This window comes from Colias philodice, chromosome 27, assembly GCF_061535455.1.
Source record: "Colias philodice isolate Cphi_HAF_F1 chromosome 27, ilColPhil1 Martin Lab GWU primary, whole genome shotgun sequence".
Taxonomy (NCBI): Eukaryota; Metazoa; Arthropoda; class Insecta; order Lepidoptera; family Pieridae; genus Colias; species Colias philodice.
In genome coordinates this window covers 557,980-583,334 of record NC_143112.1, presented here as the reverse complement: position 1 = coordinate 583,334, position 25,355 = coordinate 557,980, and the positions used below count along the sequence as shown (strand labels likewise).

General features: G+C 33.6%; 1 protein-coding gene across 2 annotated transcripts in view; it reads left to right on the top strand.

Moving 5' to 3' along the window:
• LOC149476440 (uncharacterized) overlaps positions 1 to 25,094 on the top strand; it is a 54,127-nt gene extending 29,033 nt beyond the window's left edge. For both annotated transcript variants that reach the window (XM_089711740.1, XM_089711742.1), the window contains 7 exons: positions 13,684 to 16,857; positions 17,137 to 17,321; positions 17,734 to 17,897; positions 18,202 to 18,405; positions 22,715 to 22,859; positions 23,492 to 23,694; positions 24,388 to 25,094. In XM_089711740.1, coding sequence (XP_089567866.1) covers positions 13,684 to 16,857; positions 17,137 to 17,321; positions 17,734 to 17,897; positions 18,202 to 18,405; positions 22,715 to 22,859; positions 23,492 to 23,694; positions 24,388 to 24,602 — 4,290 coding nt within the window. In that variant the 3' untranslated portion in view covers positions 24,603 to 25,094. The remainder of the gene's footprint in view (positions 1 to 13,683; positions 16,858 to 17,136; positions 17,322 to 17,733; positions 17,898 to 18,201; positions 18,406 to 22,714; positions 22,860 to 23,491; positions 23,695 to 24,387) is intronic.
• Positions 25,095 to 25,355: the final 261 nt, after the last annotated feature.

Below are 25,355 nucleotides of genomic sequence, written 5' to 3'. Positions count from 1 at the left end.
TCACAGTTATTTTTCCCACCACCTCGTCACGTAATTTCCGACCAAAACTAAAAGATGTAAAACCGAGTTACGTTAAGTTAAATTGCACAACCACAATAACAACACATTGTTGTACTTTAGTACTTGACACACATGTAAATGTTCTAAACGAGGATTTGTAATGGTTTAGGAATTTTGTAGTTTTTAGTCCCTTAAATGTTACTCGACTTAGATTTTAAATATCGTTAGTAAAGAAGATGTTTTTCGGTAACTCAAAGTAGAGGAGAATTAGAATTTAATATCGTTCGAAAATTTAACATTTTCGAGGTATTACTCTCATTATTCATTATTCATAAAAATTTTCGAAATCCACCTCAGTCTCTACGTTTCTGCAAGTAATCATGTGTCGTTTATCAAAATTATAACAATTGTAAAAACATTGTGAAGTCAAGTAAATTACGGTCAGGTCATGTGTTAGTATAGTTTTATTAAAGCTTCCTTTGATTTCATTGCATTTGATAGATTAAAAACCCTGCTATATAATAAGAAAAGCGAGCTTTTCCAATACATTATTACCTAGTTAAACAGACCAGTTTCCCAATAAATTCCTGCTCACCTGACGTTAAGTGATTACTGCGAACGCCGACGTGCGGTCACTGGGTTCCGTAAAACTACTCCCTGAGGTTTCGACTGTCGGCCTCTATCGGCCACCGCGTGTGACCACTGCTCTCCAAACAGCGGCTTTAACACGCCGTGACAGCGCGTCGCGTCGCATCAGAGAGTGACACTTTGCGACACTGTGTTGTGGTGAAGGATGGAAAGTGTCGCTGGACTAGTTAACGTTGGTGACATAGGTCTGGTTAAATTTTGTAAGACGTGTGTTTAAGATGATGATTCAGGGTGTAGTAATGGTATAAATGATTTCTTAATCGGGGAATATTCTTGGAAGTGGGATGTTTTGAATTTGAAATGTTAATTAAATTAAAACTTGCAGGATTCTGCATCCTGTTGAACATAGTTAAATTTATAAATTTATAAAGCATTTGAATGCCATAAAACCAAAAATATCAAATTCAACATAGTTAAATTACTAGTTAACATAGTTAAATTTATAAATTTATAAAGCATTTGAATGCCATAAAACCAAAAATATCAAATTCAACATAGTTAAATTACTAGTTAATTTCTAGCATTGTAATTAAAGCTAATATTAAAAATAATAATAAAGGAATTTAAAGAACGTGTCGGGTTTGTAAAATAAATTCACTCAACAATTGAAATATGGAATTTTTCACACTCGTAATATTTATATGATGATTTCATTTGGGTCCCTATCATCAAACATATCATTTCTCACACACTTTAAACACTCGTGTACCAACTTTGTTTGTCCCATCATTGACTTATCAAACAGCTCGTCTATACACAATTACAATAGAGTGTGATTATATAATAGCATTCATGCATCCGGCATGCAGTTTGAGAAACCGAAGGTCGCTGCTCGATGTGAACATGAAACATGGTGCCATGACCGAGTTTTCCAGGCATTTTTTCCGCTACACCATCGTTAGGCACGCATGGGACATGTTGCTAGGATCCTCCCGTCGATTTAATCAAAGTTTTCATATTTCATTCATATTTTAATGCTAAATTTCAAAAAAAAAAAAACGACACGTCAACAACACGGTCTAGAAAAATTTGATAATAATATTCTAAGCGGTCTGACCCTTGACAGTCAAAAAGTTTACGTTAAGGTGTAGTTGATGGGTTTTGAGTTGAAATACAAATATTTAATCGTAAATAATAATTTAACTATTTGTTACAAGTGAAGAAAAAAAAGAAAACGTGGAAAAAATATTCCCAAGTGCATTAGAAAATTACGATGTTATACGAAAATACATTGTTATACAAAGACTTTCCCCCAAATTGCGTAATAGCTGAAGTTTTCTTTGCACCAAGGTTAAGCAATGGTCAGTACCAAGCTTGTCGTTTTATTGTCAGCGTTCCGCCGGTTTCCCACGATTATCTCAGCAGAGACTGTCATTTGAATCGCTGGGCTGTTGTTATTGGTTCTTGGAATTTTGTCTGTTAGATTGCTTGTATAATCGCCGAGTAGTTAGGTGTTAGTTGCTATGATCGAGATTTTTTTTCTGGCTTTCTGATTGTGGCTTTACCAGTTTTGTCGTAAACTTAACAAATTGTATACGACCTCTTTCTTTAATTATTCTATCGACGAAAAAAGTCCAGTCAAAAGCCGTTTCTTAGTTTTAAATATGTAAGCTATATAGGGACAGATAGATACCGGAATGCGACTTTGATCGTACTATGTGGTATAAATTTATCTGTACGTCGCGACACAAACCTACAGGCGTCATATTTGTGAAATCTATACTAATATTATAAAGTTGAACAGTTTTTGTTTGTTTGTTTGAACGCGGTTATCTCAGGAACTACTGATCCGATTTGTAAAATTCCTTCAGTGTTAGATAACCCATTTATCGAGGAAGGCTATAGGCTATATATCATCACACTAAGACCAATAGAAGCGGAGCAGTGCGGGTAAAACCGCGAGGTACAGCTAGTAATTCATAATAGGTACATTCAATGTATTTTGTACAAAGTTATCTATTTCTGCCATCTTCGACAGTGGCAGGGAGTTTTAAAAATTTAAATTTAAGCAAAATGCAGAACGCTTAACACCGATGCGATCTTCGCTGTGTAAGATAGCTCTCTTTAAAATAACAATGAAACGTAAACGACGTAACGTCAATCACAAGTGACATTGGCCCGTGCACTTTGAATAGCTACATTACCATCTCCATTCATCATATAATCATCATCGATCAATCCAATACCATCCCTATCGTTAACACGTTAAAATTCAAATCCGTTTACGCTTATTATGAACTTGTCACGTTCTATTTTAGGATCATTATTAACCATTGCAATATGAGCTGTATCTTAAAGGACTAGAATTCTATATTACGTGCGTTTCTTATGTTTTGCCGCGGTGGTTGATCATTGCAGTTTCAAGTTTCAACCCTATTACTTAGAATTAAAGTTGAAATATGTATCTACGTATAACACCTGGTAATGGAAGGCTCTTCAAAATGTACCATTTAAAGTTTTTACTGTTTCTTCACCAACAATAACCTCTATTACAACTGCATTTGAGATACAATAGACTTGAATATTAACTAATACACTCTTATTTTCTAAACTACCGACTTTCAGAGTTGATTGTGTGTTAGCTGGTTCATGTTATTACAGGATTATGTGTTGTAACATTTATGAGATAAGGTGTATTTTCTTTTGTATTTATTTCGCACGCAACTCGTTCCGCTTGCTATGAAGGACACAGTCATGTGAAATTGATTCTATTTTCATTATAATTTGCATCGACGTTTCTATTTATATTTATTTTATGATTTAAGTTTATTATTTTTGTGATATAATTTACTCAGAAATTGACCATTGATTTCACAATTCAGGCCTATTTTATATTTTAACGGTGCGTCTAAAATAGTGTGTTTTCCCGAAGCAAATTCTTATGAACCAAAAGTCAAACTAAATACTAATGAATAACTTGCTTAACTTAGAGACATGTTTGAAAACTATTTGCCAAGGTATTTACAATGGTTTCGGTGATATAACAACACCACTATTGTGCACTAAAATCTTTGCATAACAAAATAGCAGCATCTCGGGAACATAAGTCACAATAACACATTATATAAACACGGTATGTTTTGAAAACTTGGTGGCTATTGACTGCAGCTGGTAGTGTGACGGTCGATACGCTATTGTTCGCTGGCCACTAAGAATTTCATCTAACTCCGTGAGTGTCCAGCATAAAGACGAAAAAAAAAACGAAACGTCAAACTTGGCTGTACCGGGTGTGACCTTTGCCCCGTTTCAAAATTCCCGCCGCGAGCTGTCAGTTTTTTTTTTCCAAATGTTTTTTTTTAACAATTAGGTATCAATTACGTTGTATATCACAATAACATCCATTGACAATCGAAGAGCGTGTAATGTTCAAATATAATTAATAGAGCGTAATAATAGGAGTGTTTTAAAAAACCGTTGAAAGGTACTGATGGAAATGGCGATTCGCGGGATTTGTTGAAAATGTATACGTTTGAATTGTTTTTTGGTGTTGTTCCCCTGATTTGTGTTTGTTCGTCGTTATCGGAATGGTCGTTTGCTGAATATAGAGAGGTAATATTTTTTTATTCATATTTATTAGGGGCATAGAATATTTGGCACATATTTCACTAAAATGCATTGTCGCATATTTTGAACCGAGTTCGTAGTAATTTACACAAATTATTATTTGCCAATGACGGTGCTTCTTTTGTATCTTGCTACTGGGACAATTATTTCTGTAATGAATTCGTTTTATTTTTGAAATCAAATGGTTTCAGAATCCTCCATATAATAATGTTATCGTTGGGTGATTGTGTGCGTTGAAATAAATGCTATCTTTCTATATTAAAATAACTATATCTTTACTAATTTACTGTTTTATTTGTATGTAGCGATTAAGACCACCATAGCATATGACATATACATATAAAAATAGTTTAAACCACGTCATCAAAAAAATAAAACCAACTAAAAATCCGTCAAAATCTCAAATGTGGTTAGTGGTTACCAAAGCGCGTGACATCAGCTTAGCATGTCACCAGTTGCGTAAACACTGTAAGGGACGAATACGGTCAAGGTATGTATGTATGTACATTGTACATCTTAACCACAATGGTGTAGACTTTAGTATGAAGAATGGATGGATGGATGAGCTGGTTATATGTACTGAGGTGTTGACATGATTAGGAACTTTGAGTAATCTATTCTATACTAATAATATAAAGCTGAAGAGTTTTTTTGTTTGAACGCGCTAATCTCAGGAACTACTGGTCAAATTTGAAAAATTTTTTCGGTGTTAGATAGCCCATTTACCAAGGAAGGCTATATCATCATGCTAAGACCAACAGGAGCGGAGCAATGCGGGTGAAACCGCGCGGCACAGCTAGTACTTAATACAAAGTTTAGGCACTTGAAGAATTAAAAAGTTTACATTGTACAGTTAAAGTTAAGCAAATATCGCGATCGCTTCAAGTTGCGAAAGTAATTTTGCTTCATGGTATAGAGCATTTGGAATTGTGTCACAGAGAATAAAGTATAGGCTACATTTTCATTTAATTTTTCAAAATTCCATCAGAGAGAAACAAGGTAAATTTTATCGAATCCATATTCCACATTGGGTCTAACGAACACAAGATAAAAATTTAAGCTATAGGATACAGATATTATTCAACAGATAAACCTCTACAATTAAATATCGCAACTCATTCAAAAAGCCCAGTAAAATCATTAAAAGCAGTAAAATCATTACTTTCAAATGCCCAGTATCGATATCCTAGGGCGCGGGGTAGTACCGTCCGTGCTTCAACAATGGGTGATAAACTTGTGTGATTGGTAAGGTTCCTGTTGCGAGGTCAGTGACCTTTGTACTTAGTGGTAGGATGTAGGTTCGAAGCTGGAAGGGTCTATAGGGTATTGGAATGAGAGGAAGGCTGTTTTTGTTGTTGGAAGCTTAGGTGAAGTTAATAGAAATATCGAGGTAAAGGTTATTTTTTAGGACACAGCAGGCTGATCACCTTCTTGTCCCTAAAAGAAAATCGATCAGTGAAACAGATGTATAATGCATCAGCCCCTTTACATTACTTTTTTTTTATTCTCATCATAATTCAATTCGTAAATCGTCTTTACGTTTTGATATTTCGTATACTAAGTTTTAAAAAAGTTCTAAAATGTATTTCCGCTTAGATTGAAAAAGTTACTACCTTTACTCACTGCAGTCGTTTGTGAATAAGGGTGTTGAACTCGAATTCCATTGAGTTTTATGAACTTGAGTTATGAGTACTATAATTGCTGAACCTTACATTTTTACTTCCCATAGCAATCAGAGTAACAAATATATAATCCTCTAAAGAGACGCAAATGAATGAATATCAAATGCATATTTCTGAAATATCTATACTAATATTATAAAGCTGAAGAGTTTGTTTGTTTGAACGCGCTAATCTCAGGAACTACTGGTCCGATTTGAAAAATTATTTCGTTGTTCGATAGCCCATTTATCGAGGAAGGTTATAGGCTATTTATCATTACGTTAAGACCAACAGGAGCGGAGCCACGCGGGTGAAACCGCGAAGCGCAGCTTGTAACTAATAAAACTATAAAACATACATAAGTATAAAACAACCATCCAACGGTCATCCGTTCAGTTCCGTATGTTTGTTCAGAGGTGTGGATTTAGATAACTTATCGCTGTTATCAGTGCTTATCAGTGACCGTAAACCGTGTGGCAATACCCTAATACCAGGTTGAGTAACGAACCTGCGAGCTTTTGTATTTTACTATCAACGGCTAAATTTAATGTGTCTTTTTCATTGAAATAGGTGTTTTTCTAGCTAAACCTAAGGTATTATTTTTCATGACTTTGGTTGTGTTGTTGTTGTACGTATGTTGTTTTATGTGGAGTATAATTTCGGAAACTTTCCAGGAAAAACTGCAACCCTTAAAAATTTCTTTCAATTATGTCATACCAATTGAATAATTTATCAACGACCTTCTATGAAATTAAAGTCACTATTCTTACATAGCATTTCAGCAGCTATTTTCATATTTAAAAGATTAATATCATCAATGAAGCACGCCATAAATAAATTGCATGCACCAGTCAAAAGACCGATCGACTCTTCTTCGATCGATCGATCGATTCTTCAGTTTTGTTCATTTTACTTATACTTTCACGTTTCTTATTAAAATGCCCTGTTTCTACAGCACTGTAATATCTACAAGAATATACACAAGAATAGGTATATGTACCCGTGTGACATCGTTATCAACATTTCACGCACCACTTGCTGGAAGGATGTGGAAAAAACACATGAAAAAGACAATTAACTCTTTGAATCTGTAATTAGGTACTATCGGTGTCGAAAGGTGTTTCGTTTTTTTTGTATCTTCAGTACTTCCTGTTGGGAAATTTGAAATTTGTCGTCTATTTTTAAAGTGAATTTTTGAATTATTTCAATATTTATACGTGTTTCTGTTTCCATTAATGTAATCTATGCATATATTCACCCTTATGTGCAAGTGGAGTAACAAATAAGTTTACTATTTCTACCACATTAGCTTCATGTCCTAGAAGTAATTCACATTTTTAGAGGTTCTTAAAACTAGTCTGATAAATACGACGGTCTTATCTGTTGCATTTATTTGTTTTATACATATTTATTTTTCATATGACTGATTCTTGAAACCTGCAGGGAGGTTACCATGATGTCTTAAAGCAGTATTGCGTATTTTTTTTTTGTATTTTAACTTTGCGAAAGAGAAATGTTCCACCTGTCTTCAGAATCATCCAAATTTAAGCATTTCAACCAAACACCATTGATTTACACACTCAGTACTCAGCTTCTAGCTCATATAATCGTATCTAATGAGACGAGCACAAGTACATGTGCAGTAACCCGTAGTCGGCCGGACCATCGGTTCCACGACAATGCACCCAAGGTCGGCAGACGACAGATTAACATGCGATCTTATACAGTTAGCCAAGGCATATCTTTATTAGGTGTACGTTTTGGTCTGGTCTTGGTCTTTGAATTTATCTGTGTATAGTAATGTTTTGTTCTGGATGTCTTGATCTGTTTCTTGTACTGTTTAGAATATAAACAAAGAGACTTTCAAAGTATAAATTCAAGTTAAAAACATTCAAGTTAAAAACAAACGTAAGAATGTAATGCGTGGAAGCGCGGCGCCCGGTAATTCGCTTATTGAGGCTTCAGAACGATGGAAATATTATCACTTATACTATGTGAAGGCAGGTACACTAGCCGACAAAATTACTGAGCATTTAAATAACGCTTGTAGCATAGATAATTGTACCGTGGAAGCGTTAAAATCGAGAGGCAACTACGCTTCATTTAAAGTTGGTGTTCTCGCTAAACAATCCCATTTGTTTATGGATGTCAACAAATGGCCCGAGGATGTCTGCATAAAGCCGTGGCGTAATAATAATTTTCGTAAGCCAAGCAGTGACTCATAAATATAATAATTTAGTGATTATATATCAAAACTGTAGGGGATTGCGTAGTAAATCGTCTGAATTTAAAAAATCTGTGTGTGGTGCATCTTGTGATATTGTTGCGGTAACTGAAACTTTTCTAATTAAATCCTTCTACGATTCAGAACTATTTGCACCTAATTTTGTTGTTTTAAGGCAGGATCGTGTAAATGACGCAGGATACGGCGGTGTATTACTAGCTATTCGTAGTGAGTACAAAGTTAAACGAATTTGTGATGTAACGGGACTTTCGAGCGACAAAGAAATAATATTAGCACTAATCTCATATAAAAACTTTAAATTTCTATGTATTGTTACATATATTCCTCCAAGCTATAGCGATGAACAATTTATAAATGTGCTGAATGTCATAGAAAATGTTATCTATAAATATTCGTCATTGGATGTATTAGTTTTAGGCGATTTTAATTTATACTCCTTAAGTAATAACTCTAATGAACACTTTAATAGTTTTCTATCATTTTGTAAACTTAATCAACGTAATAACGTGTTAAATAAATCTGGCCGAATGTTGGACTTAGTTCTAAGCAGTATGCCCGTGCAGAGCGTGACAGTATCTGGTGATGTCCTACCGTTAGTTCCCATTGATAACCACCATCCCCCGCTAGAAATTACAGTAAAGTGGCGCCGAAGTAGTGTACTAGTTCGCTCACAGAAGGAATCGCAACCACTTAATTGTTGCGCATTAGAATTCGTTAAAAATTGGAATTTTCGCAAAGCTGACTTGAACGTGCTATACTCCATGCTTGAGAATATTGATTGGAGCGCTCTTTATCTAATTTCAGACGTAAATAAAGCAGTCGAATATTTTTATACAAAGCTAAGTGAATGCCTTAACCAGTGTGTACCGCTTAAAAAATATAATAAGCCCTTTAGTCGTTACATATATCCAGTTTGGTTTACATCTGATATAATATTTAATATAAAAAATAAGCATTTTCACCATAAGCAATATAAAATTAGTGGCGATTTGTTTAACTATGAATTATTTAAATATTACCGAGCCTTGGTTAAAAAACAGATAGATGAAGCGTATAAGATATATACTCATAGGGTTAGTTCTAGTATTCGTGAAAATCCGGCGTATTTTTGGAAATTTGTAAAGGAACTTCGACAAAATAGACATGGTACTGCTACATATAGTTATAACGGTCAATCTCTTATAGGGCAAAATGCTGCTGATTCATTTGCAGAATACTTTAGTTCAGTATTTTTACAAGACACTCCGAGGTTAAATGCTGAGGAAGCCGGGAAACATTGTTATTTAGAAAATAATAGTTCTTTGCATGTGAGTATAAATAAATTTATATCTAAAGATATACACCAGGCAGCTAGACGGTTAAAGCCACATTCATCTACCGGTCCAGATGGAGTTCCACCCTTTTTGGTAAAGGATTGCATATCTGCATTTAAAAAACCGTTGTTATATCTTTATAATTTGTCTATGCAAAATAATGTCTATCCTACTGTATGGAAAGTGTCTCGCGTCACACCCGTTGCAAAAGATAGCAATAATTGTGATGTAACGAACCATAGACCAATTGCTGTCCTCTCTACATTTGGGAAATTATTTGAAATGCTAATAGATAATAGCATAAAAAATCAGATCGGTTCTTACTTAAGTGATTGCCAGCATGGGTTTAGGTCTAAGCGGTCGACTGTAACTAATCATTTAAATTTTGTAACTTATATTAATACAGGCCTAGACGAAAACCAGCAGGTAGACGTCGCTTATTTTGATTTTCAAAAAGCTTTCGACAAAATAGATAACGATATCCTTTTAAACAAACTTGCCTCATTCGGGTTCTGTCCTAAACTTTTGCAATTTTTTGCGAATTATTTAAGGGATCGTTTGCAATATGTTCAAATTGGTAATCATAAGTCTAATATATATTTCACTAAATCAGGAATAAGTCAGGGATCGACCCTAGGACCGACCCAGTTTTTAATCTTAATTAATGATTTGCCGAATGTTGTCAGCAGCGCTCAGTGCTTAATGTTCGCAGATGACCTAAAAATTTATATGGGAGTACAAAATCATACCCAATACCAGGCTTTACAGCATGACATTGAGTCCGTTATGGAATGGAGTATAAAAAACCGTTTGTATTTTAATATTGGTAAATGCAAAATTATGAGCTACTCGCGGTCTCGAACGCCAATCGATTACACATATTATTTAGGTGGACAGTGTATCCAGCGCGTTACCACAATTAAAGATCTAGGAGTTACTTTTACTTCTCGATTAGATTTTAAGGACCATATCGTGAATATATGCAATAAGTCTTTAAAAATTCTCGGTTTTATTATTCGAACTGGTAATAATTTTTCTGACATAAAATGTACTATTTCTCTTTACCAGGCATACGTCCGAAGTAGTTTGGAATATAATTGTATTATCTGGGATCCGCATGAAAAAAAATATATTCTTATGTTAGAGAAAATTCAAAAAAAGTTCTGTAGGTTTGCATTTAGGCAGATGTATGGATACTATCCATATATGTACCCGTCTCTTTATGTATATGGTATGACAGGCTTTTTCAGTCTTGAATCAAGGCGCAAATACATTTTACTAGTACACGTTTATCAGGTGCTAAATGGTGGTATAGATAACCCATTTAGTCTTGAAAGAATTTCTTTTAAAATTCCTCCGAAGTTTATTTATAGTGTAGCGGCTCCTTCTGGGTTGGGACTACGTCGGGGTCGTGATTTCCTTGCTGTGCAGCAAGGTGTAAGAACTGTTTCTGGCCGTAACGCCCCCTTGGTGCGTTCGGTAAAATTAGTAAACGACTTGCTCGCTCTGCTACCCGAGACAGATTTATTTAATACGTCTATAAATACATATAAATCCAATGTTTTTAAATTCTTAAGTCGATAGTTAATGAAAACTGTATCCTATTTTTAATATTTTGTGTAAAACTAAACATGTAATGCTTTGGGGTAAAACCTGTCAATTACTTGTTATGAATAAAATAAATAAATAAAATAAATAAATAAAAAAACTTTAGAAAGAGTAGCTATCGACTTTCTTGCCGATTCTTCTCGATGACTTTTCAAATCGGTGGTAGTTTTTAAAAAATGCCTCTAAAGCCACTAAAGTTTACGAGAATAAAAGTTTGCATTAACAGTTAACACATGAGCATCAGTCCGCGGGTGAAACCGCGCGGCACAGCTAGTTAGGTTATATTAGTTTAGGTGAGATCAATGTTCGATTTAAATAGCTTTCACTTATAATTATACTGATATTCAAATAGTTTTAATGAGAATTTTGTTTCCATGGAATAAATTATTTACAGAAATATAATTAAACCTGTTGCTAAGTTAAAATTATACTAAATATTCTTAATAAATATTGGTAAGGGCGCGTTCCCACTATGTCGTAACGACTAATCTATCGTTCGACGACTGTCGTCTCTACCTGTTCCCATTATAACGATTGTTTGTCGTCAACATTTTTTGTCGTTTAGCGACTGTCGTATCTAGCTGTTCCCATTGGATCGCGACGACATTTTATCGTTTCCTGGCAGTCGCTTTGTCGTTTACACATCATCAGCAAGCTACAAATCTAGTCGCATCTGCGTTCGCTTGGTGATTACTAGTGCGTTTACTCTCCTGAGTTCAATGGACGTCATAGAGTTGCCGTCCAAGATTTTTTATCGTTTTACGACTGTCGTGCTTGCCGTTCCCACTGTCACGACAAAGTGTCGTCACTGCAAAAACTGTCGTAGACGACAGTAAATTGTGTCGTTCTAAATGTGAACACCTCCATTTAAACATATAAGCCACGACACTTAAAACTACACGATTATCTGTCGTCACGACACGGTGGGAACGCGCCCTAACTTGACTCCAATTTTTCAATCTGTCGTTATTTCTTATAGTACCTATTGAATAATTACGTAATGAACATAATATTGATATCTAGCTATTTAAATTGTTTATTACCAAATTTATTTAACTCCTCAAAATTTACCTATTACTATACGGTACAGAGGTCTGTCTATACAGAGCCTTTAGACAAAGTAACAATTAAAAAACGATAACGAAGTTAGAAAAGGCAAAAATGTATGGGATTGACATACGCCGCGTTAGATCACGTGGTCTATCTAATGTCAATCCCATACATTTTTCCTTTTCTAACTTCGTTATCGTTTTTTAATTGTTACTTTGTCTAAGGCCCCTGGTTCCTTTATTATAAGGATTTTTATTTTCTTCAATAACGTCTTTGCCAATCTAGTCATATACGTTGGCGCTAAATAATGTGATTGTATCCAAGGTAAAGTCGAATCAATTAATGTAATCTATGCAAATATTGCTAGTTATATTTTATTACTTTTATCTTAACTATTAAGGTTGTGCAATAATTAATTTGTTGAGGGTAGTTAGTTTTATTTATTGCTAGGTGTAAAGTTTTAATCGACAAAAAGTACGATTCGGTTACTAGCTTCACCTCTTACCTCGTTTATTTAACGATTTGTTAATTTATTAATGTGTTTCTTTTGTCTAAAGATTGTAATAGGTTCAGTAACTTTATTCACCCACTTTTTAGCGTACTTAGAAAATATTTTCATAAAAGAAAACATAAGAAAGTACAGTTACAGCATATTAACATATAAGTGATAATTCACTTATATGTTAATATGCTGTAACTGTAATTCGGAAATATCGATTAGTCAGATTATAGTTATCTATAATCGAAAAAATTTCGACCAATTCGGCGGTTTTTACGTTTTTGTTCAGGAACTAGGAAGGTTCTTATTGAGAGAAAACAAGAAAAAGAGGCAATAGGGCAGACCAACCTCTGCTGGGGCAGAAAGTTGCTAATATTTTTCAGTGAAAATTCTTTAGGCGCGTTAGCGTGAAAAATTTCAAGGTATCGTCATGAGAATACCGTCACGTCCTGGAGTAAGGCGACGATTTTGTTATCTTAGAATTTGAAGTTTCACTTCTGACACGTGTTAGAAGTGAAACTTCAGACACGCTCTTTATTTCTTATGAATGCATTGACCACGTATACGCACTCATATATGAGTCAACGATGAATAACTCACTTGATAAGTTATCATGTTTTAATAGACACACTATGGTATGTTGCGATGATACAAAAAAAGTACATCTTGCACCTTGTCCACATGTATGTACGTAAAAAAGAGGAAAAATACGAATAACCTCGTAAAAATATGTTTAGGATGGTTAACACTTTTTATTACAATACACGAAAAGGTCGTTCCGATGTAATGTGCTTAAAGTTTGTGTTAGCAATATTTAAAATATGATTTTATTAAATTAGACACATGGTACATTAATGCAGACTTAATAAATAATAATAAATAGGGTTTTATGCGTGACTGTACAAACTAATCATACAGCATTGCTCGTTGTGAAGTTAATTTAAAACCGGTTTAAATTATCTGTTCTATATTGTCAGTAAATTTAAATAAATTAATTGTTTCTTATCTATAGTCGTGTACAGCGCGACACCATACTGTTCTCTTTAAGCAATAGTCTTACATTTTAAAATTAATGTATTATTTCTGTCTTTACAGAGACTCTCAAGACGAAATGGCGTCAAAGAAGATGAATCCAGTTGGTATTGGGACCCACCACCCCAATCTTCGAAAACAATCGAGCATGACATTGAAAAACAATACAAACTACAAATACAAGCATTACAAGATGAAATATCCGCCATAAAAGATTGTTCTATGGTTGAAAAAGGATCTGATAATGATGAAGAACTACACAGATTGCGGGAAGAAAATAAAAATCTAGCTAATAGTCTAGAAGATTTAGATAGCCAACATCAGGCTGCAATGGAAAAATTACTTACCTTAAAAAAGGAGTTGCAAAAGAACTTTGAGCTATTAAAACAGGAACACGAGGATATGAAGAACGCGAATGATGATTATTCAGCTGAAGTTAAACAGTTAATGGCAAAATTAGGAGAAAGGGATGAGGAAATTGAACGAATGAAAACATCTCATGAGGATTATGAAACGTTGCATCATAAATATCAAAATCTGGAAAGGATACACAGTTTATTAAGAGAAAATGCGGAAAAGTTCCAAGAAGAAAATCAAAAGCTTCACGAAGAAGTGTTTAAATTACAGGAACAAGTTACAGAACTGGAACATGCAATTGAGATTGCGACGAAAGAATCTGAAATGTCTGATATGGTGCCAAAAGAAAAATATGAAGAGTTACAGAAAAAAATAAATGAATTACAAGAAAGACGAAATACAAATCAAATTCACATGGATGAAATCAATATTGATGACAATGCAAAGAGCGTTATTGAAACATTGAAACGGGATATCAATGATCTTAAACACAAATTAGAGCAAAAGGAAAGCGACGATACAAACACCAATAAAACAATTAAACCAGAAAAAATAATGCAGCTTTACAATCGGTATGTGAATTTTGATCTACCCGTCGATTATGTTGGCGAAATACCATCGTCTACAGATAACATAGTCTTATTCAAATTAGAAAGTGTGTTTAAAACAATTAATTCTTTCAAGAAAGATATAGATACGTTTGAGCAAAAGTTATCAGAGAAAAAACTTAACATTAGTCATTTGAAAACTCAAATAGAAGATTTAACCACTGAAAATGAGTATTTAACAACAGATATACAGCACTATGAAAGTGAATTGGATGAAATGAAAAAGAACAATGATTTCCTTATCTCGGAAATAGCAGCTTTGAAAAATACGTCAAAACTAGAACCTATAATAGAATCTCATGAAGATAATTTGGTTAAATTGGAAAGTGAACTTGCTGATTGCAACAAAATGAACAAAACTTTTGAATCCGAAATCAAACGGATAGAAACGGAATTGTCCGAAGTAAGAAAAGAAAAAATAATCCTACAAGAAAGTTTAAATGATCTACGGAATAAATATACGACGATGCTCAATGAGTTAGAAACTTGCAAGAACGAGACGAAAGCTGTTGAAGAGTTAGAAAATACTGCAAATGTTACCCAAAATGAGAAACTAATAAAAGCTTGTGATGATATTGACGACTTAAGAAAACGTTTGAGTAATGCCAGTTCCAAAAATGAACAATTATCTATAGATTTACACATTATTGAAAACGATAAAGTTTTATTGTTGAAAGAGATTGATGAACTCAAAGTGTTATTATCAGAAAAATCTTCGTCACACAAAGAACTAGAATCGTTGAAAGCAGTTTTAGATCATAAATTGAAGGATGTAGAAATTAAGCTCGATGCCTTACTTAAACACAAGCAAGAAATAGAAAATGATAACTTCAATTTAACAGAAAAGGTAAAAATACTTGAAGCTACTTTAAAAAGTCAAGATGAAATTGATAGTATTATCAAAGAAAAAACCGAGGTATTAGCTAGACTCGAAGTACTGCAAAATGAAAATACAGATCTATCGAAAAATGTAAATGACTTAACTAATGAAATATCAAATTTAAGACGAGAACGGGAAGATTTAATTAATGATAACAATTCTCTTAAACAAAATCACTTTAGTGAATCTGAAATTATATCCGACTTGAAAGATAAGATTAATGAACTTAAAATTAAAGTTGATGAATTTGATGCATTAAATAATCAGTTTGTCACTCTCAAGTCAGAACACCAAATTATTCTTGAAAAGAAATTACGACTTGAGGCCGAATTATCAAAAACGGACGCAAAAATTCTGCAATTTGAATCAGAATTTGATAAACTTATAACTGATATGAACGAAAAAGATTCCATTATTGATACATTAAATAGTACGTTAGCCCAAAACAACATTACCGTAACAAATCTTAATCAAAGCGTAAGTGAACTACAAAGTAGTTTATCTGTTAAGAATGAAGAGATTGCACAACTTCAAAAATCATTACAGGAGGTTACTGAAAAATTAAACAGCACAAGCATAAGCTCGAACCACAGTCACGAAGAGTTACAGAAATTACATTCTGAGAAAGAAGAAGTCAATAAACAACTATTTACATTAAACGATGAGATTGTTTCGAAAAATGCTGAGATTTCAAAATTAACAAACAAGCTTGAGGAAATTGAAAGAACTAACTCTGATTATAAATTAAGTATAGAGGGAAAAGATAAGGAAATCAAAGAATTACAACAATCAATCGTCGAATTAACAGATAAAATAAATACAGTTAGTACGACTATTCAAAATGATGACACCGGCAAATTGTTAGAAGAAAAAAATGCTATTGAGCAAGAATTAAACGATCTAAAAAATAACCTTACGACAAAAGAAAGTGAATTATTAGAAATTAAAAACAAATCACAGTTCTTTGAAATTCAATGTCAAGAATATCAAGCTATTATAGATAAAGAAAATACAGAAAAAGCGGAATTAATCAATTTAGTTAGTCTCAAACATAATGAGAGCTTACAGTATCATGGAGAGATCCAACGGCTTAATAAAGTAATTTTAGAACAAACTAATGAATTTAAAAGAATGCTCGATGAGAAAGACGCTTTAATAAGAAATCATTCCGATAGTTGCCTTAACTGTGATAAGCTGATAGTAACAATTAAAGAGAAAGATGAAATTATTATGTCATTGAACCAAAATTTGACTGATCATGAAACACTGAGAGCAGAATTGATTAATGCAAAGGACACCGTAGTAAACTTGACGAAGAAATGTGAAGATTTAGACAAGAGTTTAACTATTCAATTAGAAATAGTGAAGAAATTGACAGCAGAAAATGTACAGGTATGTACTAGACAATATATCATAATATAATTTATATGAACACAGTACCATGAACTTTATACATTTCCATTCCTACCAGGTTGCCTGCTAGAGATTGCTGCTAAGCATTAAGGCCACCTCTTGTACAAATGCATTTTTTGTGGTATTATTGTTGTTATACTTACTTTGTACAATAAAGTGTTGTATATAAATAAATACCTGAACTTTAAAAAAACAATTTAACGAAGTAATTAGGCTTATAAACAACATCATTAGTGATTTAAAAACAATTTTTTTCAGTTGTCCGAAAAAGAGCAAAACTCGACTCGAGAATTGGAACGGTTACGTCATCATCTCGTCGAAACGGAAGAGAATTATACGCAAGAGTTGATGACGTCAGAGACGAAGCTCACAGAATGTCAGACGAGATTGCACCAGGTGGAGGAAAGAGCGAAACAGACTAGCACAGTGTATACTAGTAACAGGTAAGTTATTTGTTATCACTAATAATTACTAAATGCTGGTAAAAAACTGAATTGTATATCTATATTATAGAGAAAGAAATTACATGATGGGAATATAGGGGTATTACAAAATACAGTCCTTCTGAAGATTTCTACAAACATAAAAAATAGAAACTTCTTTAGAATATTCGTATAACTGTAACTATGTTTGATTACTGTTTGATTTTTCAGTTCTATATGTATTGTTTATAATCTCTCCTTTTACCAATATGTTCCTTAAGATATACTCACTTTCATCACGATTAAATTCAGTTATAATAATTTTCCTGTCTTAATCAATTCACAAAATTAAGAGCTAACTAATCTTAAGACTTAATTAGACACCATTTTTGACTGACAAAACTATAATTAAATCTCATCTTAATGTTTTCAGTATTCGAGCGAACCAAGAAGTGGAAACGCTCAGAAATCAAATAAAATTATTAGAGAAACAACGTGAGGACGGTCAAGCGCGACTCGGCGAAGCGGAGGACGCTAGGAGTAGAAGTGAAGCCGCACTAACTAATCTACAAGTTGTTCTAGAACAATTTCAGTTGGGTAAGGAATCTATACTAATATTATAAAGCTGAGTTTGTTTGTTTGAACGCGCTAATCTCGGGAACTACTGGTACGATTTGAAAAATTCTCTTGTAAGTAGTAGGATTGTAAAGCTCGCTCGAAGGATCTCGCGTCTTATCTTTTCTATTATTTAAATTGATGCATATTTTAAAATTGCATTGATTGCTATAAATGCAGCAAAAAAAATGATTATATAATTAAACTTAATCAACCTTACCTTGCCAAGGTGCATAATTAAATTCAAACGATATCTATTGTTTAAATTCTAATTTATATTTTCCAGATAAAGAACGCGACATACATGCGGCCACAGAGAAAATAAGAAACAAAATGGAAGATATCAAACGTCAAAATTTAGGTTTACAAGATGAAATTGCACGACTAAAGGGCAAATTAGATGAATCTATAGCTGGCCTACAAGCTGCGACGAGATTAGGTGATCAAGTTGAAACAAAAACTGCACAAATCAATGATTTGAAGGAACAAGGTAAATTGCATGTAACATTTACTTATAATAGACTATAAATTATATTGAATTAAAGATAATGTCTATTTATGAAGTAGATTTCATTAAAGATTGTGATGTAGATATATGATTTATAGGGTATTATTAGTTTTTTGCAAGTTATGTATAAGGTATGAATTGCAGTTTTTAAATATTTTTTGTATTACGTAGTATTTTATATTTAATGATGATCTATTATACAGGGTGTAATCGTTAAGTGTGCACAGGCGATTTTTCCGTAAGTATTACAGATAACAAAAAACTTTAAACTGATATCGAAAGTACTTAAACTAATGAGTAAAATGGCGGTAATAAATTTTTAAAAATAAATCGAGAAATATCAAAAATATTATCTTTAAACCCTCCCATACATTAAGTATGAAATATGAATATCCCATATACATTTAATATGAAAGATTTTAGCTTTCTTTTTCTTTTTTTGGTTTTCTTCTTTAATTACTTCGCAAATTTGAAGTGACATTTTCCACGTTTTTCCGGACATTTTCACGCATTTTCCGGATATTTTTCGGGAATTTTCCGGACATTTTCCGGACATTTCCCGGACATTTCCCAGGCATTTTCCGGGGATTTTCCAGGCATTTCCACGCATTTTCCGTACATTTTCACGCATTTTCCGGGTATGATCCAGATATTTACCAGGCATTTTCCGGACATTTCCCTGACATAGCCTGTAAATGTCTGGAAAATGTCTGGAAAATCCCCGGGAAATGTCTGGAAAATCCCCGGGAAATGCTCGGAAAATCCCCGGAAAATGCCTGGGAAATTCCCGGAAAATGTCTGGAAAATATCCGGAAAATGCGTGGAAATTTCCGGAAAACCCGTGGAAAATGCGTGGAAAGGTCCGGAAAATATCCGGAAAATCCGTGAAAATGTCCGGGAGAAACGCGGAAAATGCTCGGAAAATCCCCGGAAAATACCTGGAAAATGTCTGGAAAATATCCGGAAAATGCGTGGAAAATTCCGGAAAAACCGTGGAAAATGCCTGGAAAATATCCGGAAAATGCGTGAAAATGTCCGGAAAATGCGTGAAAATGTCCGGGAGAAGCGTGGAAAATGCTCGGAATATCCCCGGAAAATGCCTGGGAATTTCCCGGAAAATAACCGGAAAATACCTGGAAAATGTCTGGAAGATATCCGGAAAATGCGTGGAAAATTCCGGAAAAACCGTGGAAAATGCCTGGAAAATCCCTGGAAAATGCCTGGAAAATATCCGGAAAATGTGTGAAAATGTCCGGGAGAAGCGTGGAAAATGCTCGGAAAATCCCCGGAAAATGCCTGGGAATTTCCCGGTAAATAACCGGAAAATACCTGGAAAATGTCTGGAAAATATCTGGAAAATATCCGGAAAATGCGTGGAAAATTCCGGAAAAACCGTGGAAAATCCCTGGAAAATGCGTGAAAATGTCCGGAAAATGCCTGGAAATCCCCGGAAAATGCCTGAGAAATGTTCGGAAAATGTCTGGGAAACGCGTGGAAAATCCCCGGAAAATGCCAGGGAAATGTTCGGAAAATCCCCGGAAAATATCCGGAAAATGCGTGAAAATGTCCGGAAAAAGCGTGGAAAATGCCACTTCAAATTTGCGAAGTAATTAAAGCAGAAAACCAAAAAGGAAAAAGAAAGCTAAAATCTTTCATATTAAATGTATATGGGATATTCATATTTCATACTTAATGTATGGGAGGGTTTAAAGATAATTTTTTTGATATTTCTCGATTTATTTTTAAAAATTTATTTCGGCCATTTTACTCATTAGGTTAAGTACTTTCGATATCAGTTTAAAGTTTTTTGTTATCTGTAATACTTACGGAAAAATCGCCTGTGCACACTTAACGATTACACCCTGTATATTTTATGAAGATCTAAAATTTGGTTTTGTAATACATTTGTCTTCATAATAGATTGAATTGAATTGATTTGGCTTTGTAATACGTTTAAAGAGCTGTTATATTATAATTATGTTGAGTGATTTTGTTAGTGGACATTATCAAATAGCTATACATCTGCCCGGTGCCTGGCTAAATATCAGCTGGTAATTCTGGGCTAGTCACATCCCAGGCTACCAGTTGGTATACAGTTAGATACTGTACAGCTACAATATAATAGAAAATAGAATGTTTGACACTTGCGAGTAGCGACACATGTAAGTTTTCATATATAGACGATGTTGTGTTTGCTTTCGTGTGTCTCGTTTTGAGTTACATTCGTGTTTGTCTCGTATAGTTTCATTGATGCTTTATGATTTTTGCGTTTGATATTTTGATGTTGTTTCCTATTTTTGAAGTGAAACTTCTTTATCGGGGTTGGAAAAAATTTTTGTGTAACATTTTTTCGTTACGCGTGACATTTTTCCGTTACGCGCCATCTTTTTCTTATCCCTACCACGCGTGATTCATTATTATTATTATTATTCGTATTTCTGTAAAGTTGCAAATAGTAAATTATTTTTTGAAAAATAAGGTCATAAAGAAGTTTCACTTTTTACTTGTGTACACTAGTACACGCACACATTTTTTTATGTTAATTGACTTGTTATGCTGCGTTTAAATTTTATATTAATGATAGCTTTTACTTCTTTATCGCGTATTGGTTGTCATGCGATTTTTATTATTTGCGAAATTTAATGGCAGTTTTAAGAGAATTAAGCGCTTTAACAGCAGTATATTGAAGATCGAGCTTGCACGTACTTCGGTCTAATCTCATTTGGTAACTGTGAGGTTTAGACGCCGAGTCAAATGCGCAATATATGAAATGTACTGTCGTTTGATTCGTGCACTCAGATTACCATATGGGGTTTGATTGAGGGTCGTTGTTTTACATCGTGACGTCCTGTTACCATTTTGTTTTATTTTTGCCTGTGATTTTTTTTGTTGTTGTTTGATGAGACTTCTACAAACTTGATCGAACTAATTCCTATCGTATTAAGCTTATGCGAGACTTTAGTATTGGAATCCTATTTGAATTACATTTGATGTTGCATTAGATATATTTTTGCGAACTTCTTGAGACATCGTAATATAGTTTATATTGTACCGTGTTAATTTTTTAATTTCATCGATTTTGAAAGCAGTTCCTATATAATTTCACATTTAATTTGTAGAAGTTTCATCCCATTGTCTCATATAGCACTTGTTACGTAAGCATTGCACACTGTATGTCGTATTACATTCGAAGCATCTATTTCTGGAGTGTTGTCGTTTACAACGGTATCTGTGAAATTGATGTTTTCGATGTTTTTTCCTCCCTCCAGTAGAAGCGTTTAGAAGACACCAGACGCGGCATTGTCTCTGAGTATTACTTCAGGTACTGGCGATTTAATTGGTAAAAGGGAATAAGGGATATTGGCTTATTTAATTACGCCACGTATTACACTTGATTCATCAACTTTGACTTTGCAGTATTCACAGTACATTTTAGTCAGAGATGAATTTTAATAATAGAATTTCATGTATCTTATTCGGGTCATAAAATTTTATCTGATCTGAAAAATCTTTGATAACTACACTGTTTAAAGAGGTCATGTCTATAATTGCCATAAATACATCATGAAATGGGTATTTGACTCCATCTGATTGTCTTTAAAATATAGACTTGGCAGTTTTGTTGAATTCCTTTATTATTAAAGATCTACTAAAAAGTTTATTATTGGTGGATCAAGTTTAGCCAAGTGGTTACAATTAAATGGTCAATACTCTAATATCTCTACCCAGTGGCTGAATAATACTTTGAGATCGTGTGCGCTTTGTCGTCGAGCTGCGTAGTGCATGGTGAGAGTAGTATAGAAGGTATTTTTTGTATTTTTTTATTGTTTTATTAGATTTAGAATTAGTTTTATCGTTTATTTAGTATATTAACTGATCGTTAACTGCGTATTTTTTGTATATCTGAAAGAAATAAGAGAATTAGACAATGTTGATATTTTTTTTATTGATACATTGTGTTTAAATTTAGTAAAACAAATGTATCTGTGATGAAATTAATGTAAAATTGGTTTACCTAATGTTACATTGTAGGCAATTGTATAAAAAAAAATAGATAGTATATAAAATGAAGTACTTTACATAGAGTAAAAAATAATAATCATAAATTTTTAATATTTATTAGTGCCTAAAAACTACTTTCAATATTTATAAAATAACTATAAATTTATCAAAAAAGATATCGTTCCTTCCGTCATTTTATAAAATATCTGTAATTTTGTAAATTATTTAATTTGTGTGAAATCTCACAAAAAATGCGGGTAGTTTTAACTTTCTCTAACCAAAATTTCAGTACGTACATTACAAACGTCCGTAGCTGCCGCGGAAGAGAGATACTACAACGCGATATCGAACCAGCAGGATAGAGTTGACAAGAATCTCGTGAAAAACCTGGTTGTTAACTATGTATTGACGGCCGGACACAGTAGTACTAATAGGTGAGGTTTTCATTTAATTTTTGATTGAAATTTTTAGTTTTACAGCGTTCAAATATTTCTTATCACTACATAGTATAAAACAAAGTCGCTTTCTCTGTCCCTATGTCCCTTTGTATGCTTAATTCTTTAAAACTACGCAACGGATTTTGATGCGATAATAGATAGAGTGATTCAAGAGGAAGGTTTTAGTATATAATTTATTAGGTTTTAGACAAAAGCGAAGCCGCGGGCGGTAAGATAGTTAATTTTTAAAGAATAAAAAATTAATCATGAGGCCCCCTCGAATCTCGCAGTGATAGAATTCAAACCATTCTTTAAAAAAGTCTTATTTTTCATCAAAAATTAATAACTTAAAATTCACATACATTTTCCTAATCTAACCACTTTTTGAAGTGAAATTTCTTTATCGGGGTTGGAAAATAATTTAGTGTAACATTTTTTCGTTACGCGTGACATTTCTCCGTTACGCGCCATCTTTTTCTTATCCCTACCACGCGTGATTCGACGTATTTCTGTAAAGTTGCATATAGTAAATTATTTTTTAAAAAATAAGGTCATAAAGAAGTTTCACTTCTTACGTGTGTACACTAGTACACGCACACATTTTTTTTATTATTTTTATTGTATTTCAGAACGCAAATACTACGCATTCTATCGACAGTATTAGACTTCAACCAGAAAGAGTGCGAAAAGCTAGGCCTATCTAGATCAACTAATACAACTGATAGTTTAGCGGCCGAGTTTGTTAAGTTTTTACAAACCGAGTCCACCCCGCGACCGGCTCTGCCAGATATGATGGGGTTGAGGGCGGGGTCCAGAAAGAGTTCTACTGTTGGTGAGTTTTTATAGATTTTAATTTATTTATTTATTTACTAGCTGTGCAACGCGGTTTTACACGCATTGCTATATGTTGACCCGACCTGTTAGTAATATTCATGCAAAATTTAAAGTAAATCCATGCAGTACTTTTTGAGTTTATCCCGGACAAACAGACAAAAATAAAAATAAAAAGCTATTTTTAGCTTCTTTAGCTATTTACAACACTTTATTATTTACAACTAGCGGTCCGCTCCGGCTTCGCCCGTGGTACATGTTCCCGTTTTCTCTCCGTGAGAACCATCCTCGTACTTCAAGGAATATAATAAAAAAAGAATTATCGAAATCGGTTCAGCCGTTCTCGAGTTATGCGCTTACCAACACATTTAGCGATTCATTTTTTACTATAGAAGATTTATTTATCTTAATCTTATTATCTTAATCCATACTAATATAAAGGCGAAAGTTTGTTAGTATGGATGTATGGATGTTTGTTACTCGTTCACGTAAAAACTACTGAACCGATTACAATGAAATTTAGCACACATATTATAGAGGGTAACTTGGATTAACACATAGGATAGGTTTTATCCCGGAAACACCACGGGAACGGGAACTATGCGGGTTTTCCTTTGAAAACGCGGGCGAAGCCGCGGGAGGAAATCTAGTTAATAATAAATTAAAGATAAATTTTATTTTTTTATTTCCACAGGCCCCCATCCAACATTAGACCCGGGGCACCGACGCAACCCGTCCACGGGTTCCAACAACTTGCTATTCCAAAACCTGGATTCCATAGAAACAACGTCACAAAAGTCCACAGAATCAGAATCCAGAATTATTCCAATTAATACATTGGAAACTGGTATAAATCAGACGAGAAACAACGAAGGCGCCATCTTGAAACACGTTTTGAAAGATATGTAGAGAAAACGTGTCAGAAGTGAAACTTCTTTGGCAAGTAAATACCAAAATCGTCTGCGTCCATGACGTGACGGTATTGCCATGACGCGACCTTGAAATTTTACTCTCAACGCGCCTAAAGATGTTTCACTTCAAGAACTGAATTAAATCCCGATTTATTTCAGTCACATATCAATATGACGATATCTATCGATAGTCACGGTTTATATGTCCTAAATTTTATAGGAAATAAATCTGGGCTTAAATCCGGTTTAACATGTAGCCTATATGTCAACATTTGTAAAATATTAAATATGTTTTTGCCAATAGAGTTTATTTTATCGCATGAGGGTAGTTGTATGAAAGTGAAACTACTTGTAAAAGAAGCTTTAATGGAATGAAAATAAGGTTGAATTTTCAATAGAGTGCTTTACTTAATCTAAATATTTATCTACGCGAATCTAATTTACTATTTTTTCGCTATGAATCTGTTATTTTTTATATTTTAACGTTTTTTTATAAAAATTGGTCCTTCAAAACGGAATTTACAATTTAAAAAGTACCCTATTTTTAGTTTACGTAAAGTACCCTATTAAGTTTAGAACGGTAATAAACTCAAGATTAATTCTGTTTTATTAAACGACGTTTTAAATTTAACGTGAATTAAATTATTAACTTAGTTTTTTCCACTTATTGTCAAATGTTCTTTAGGTTTTTCAGTAAATAATTTTTATAAACAAGGCAATTTTTAAAGTGTTGGAAAAATCGGGTCTTAGG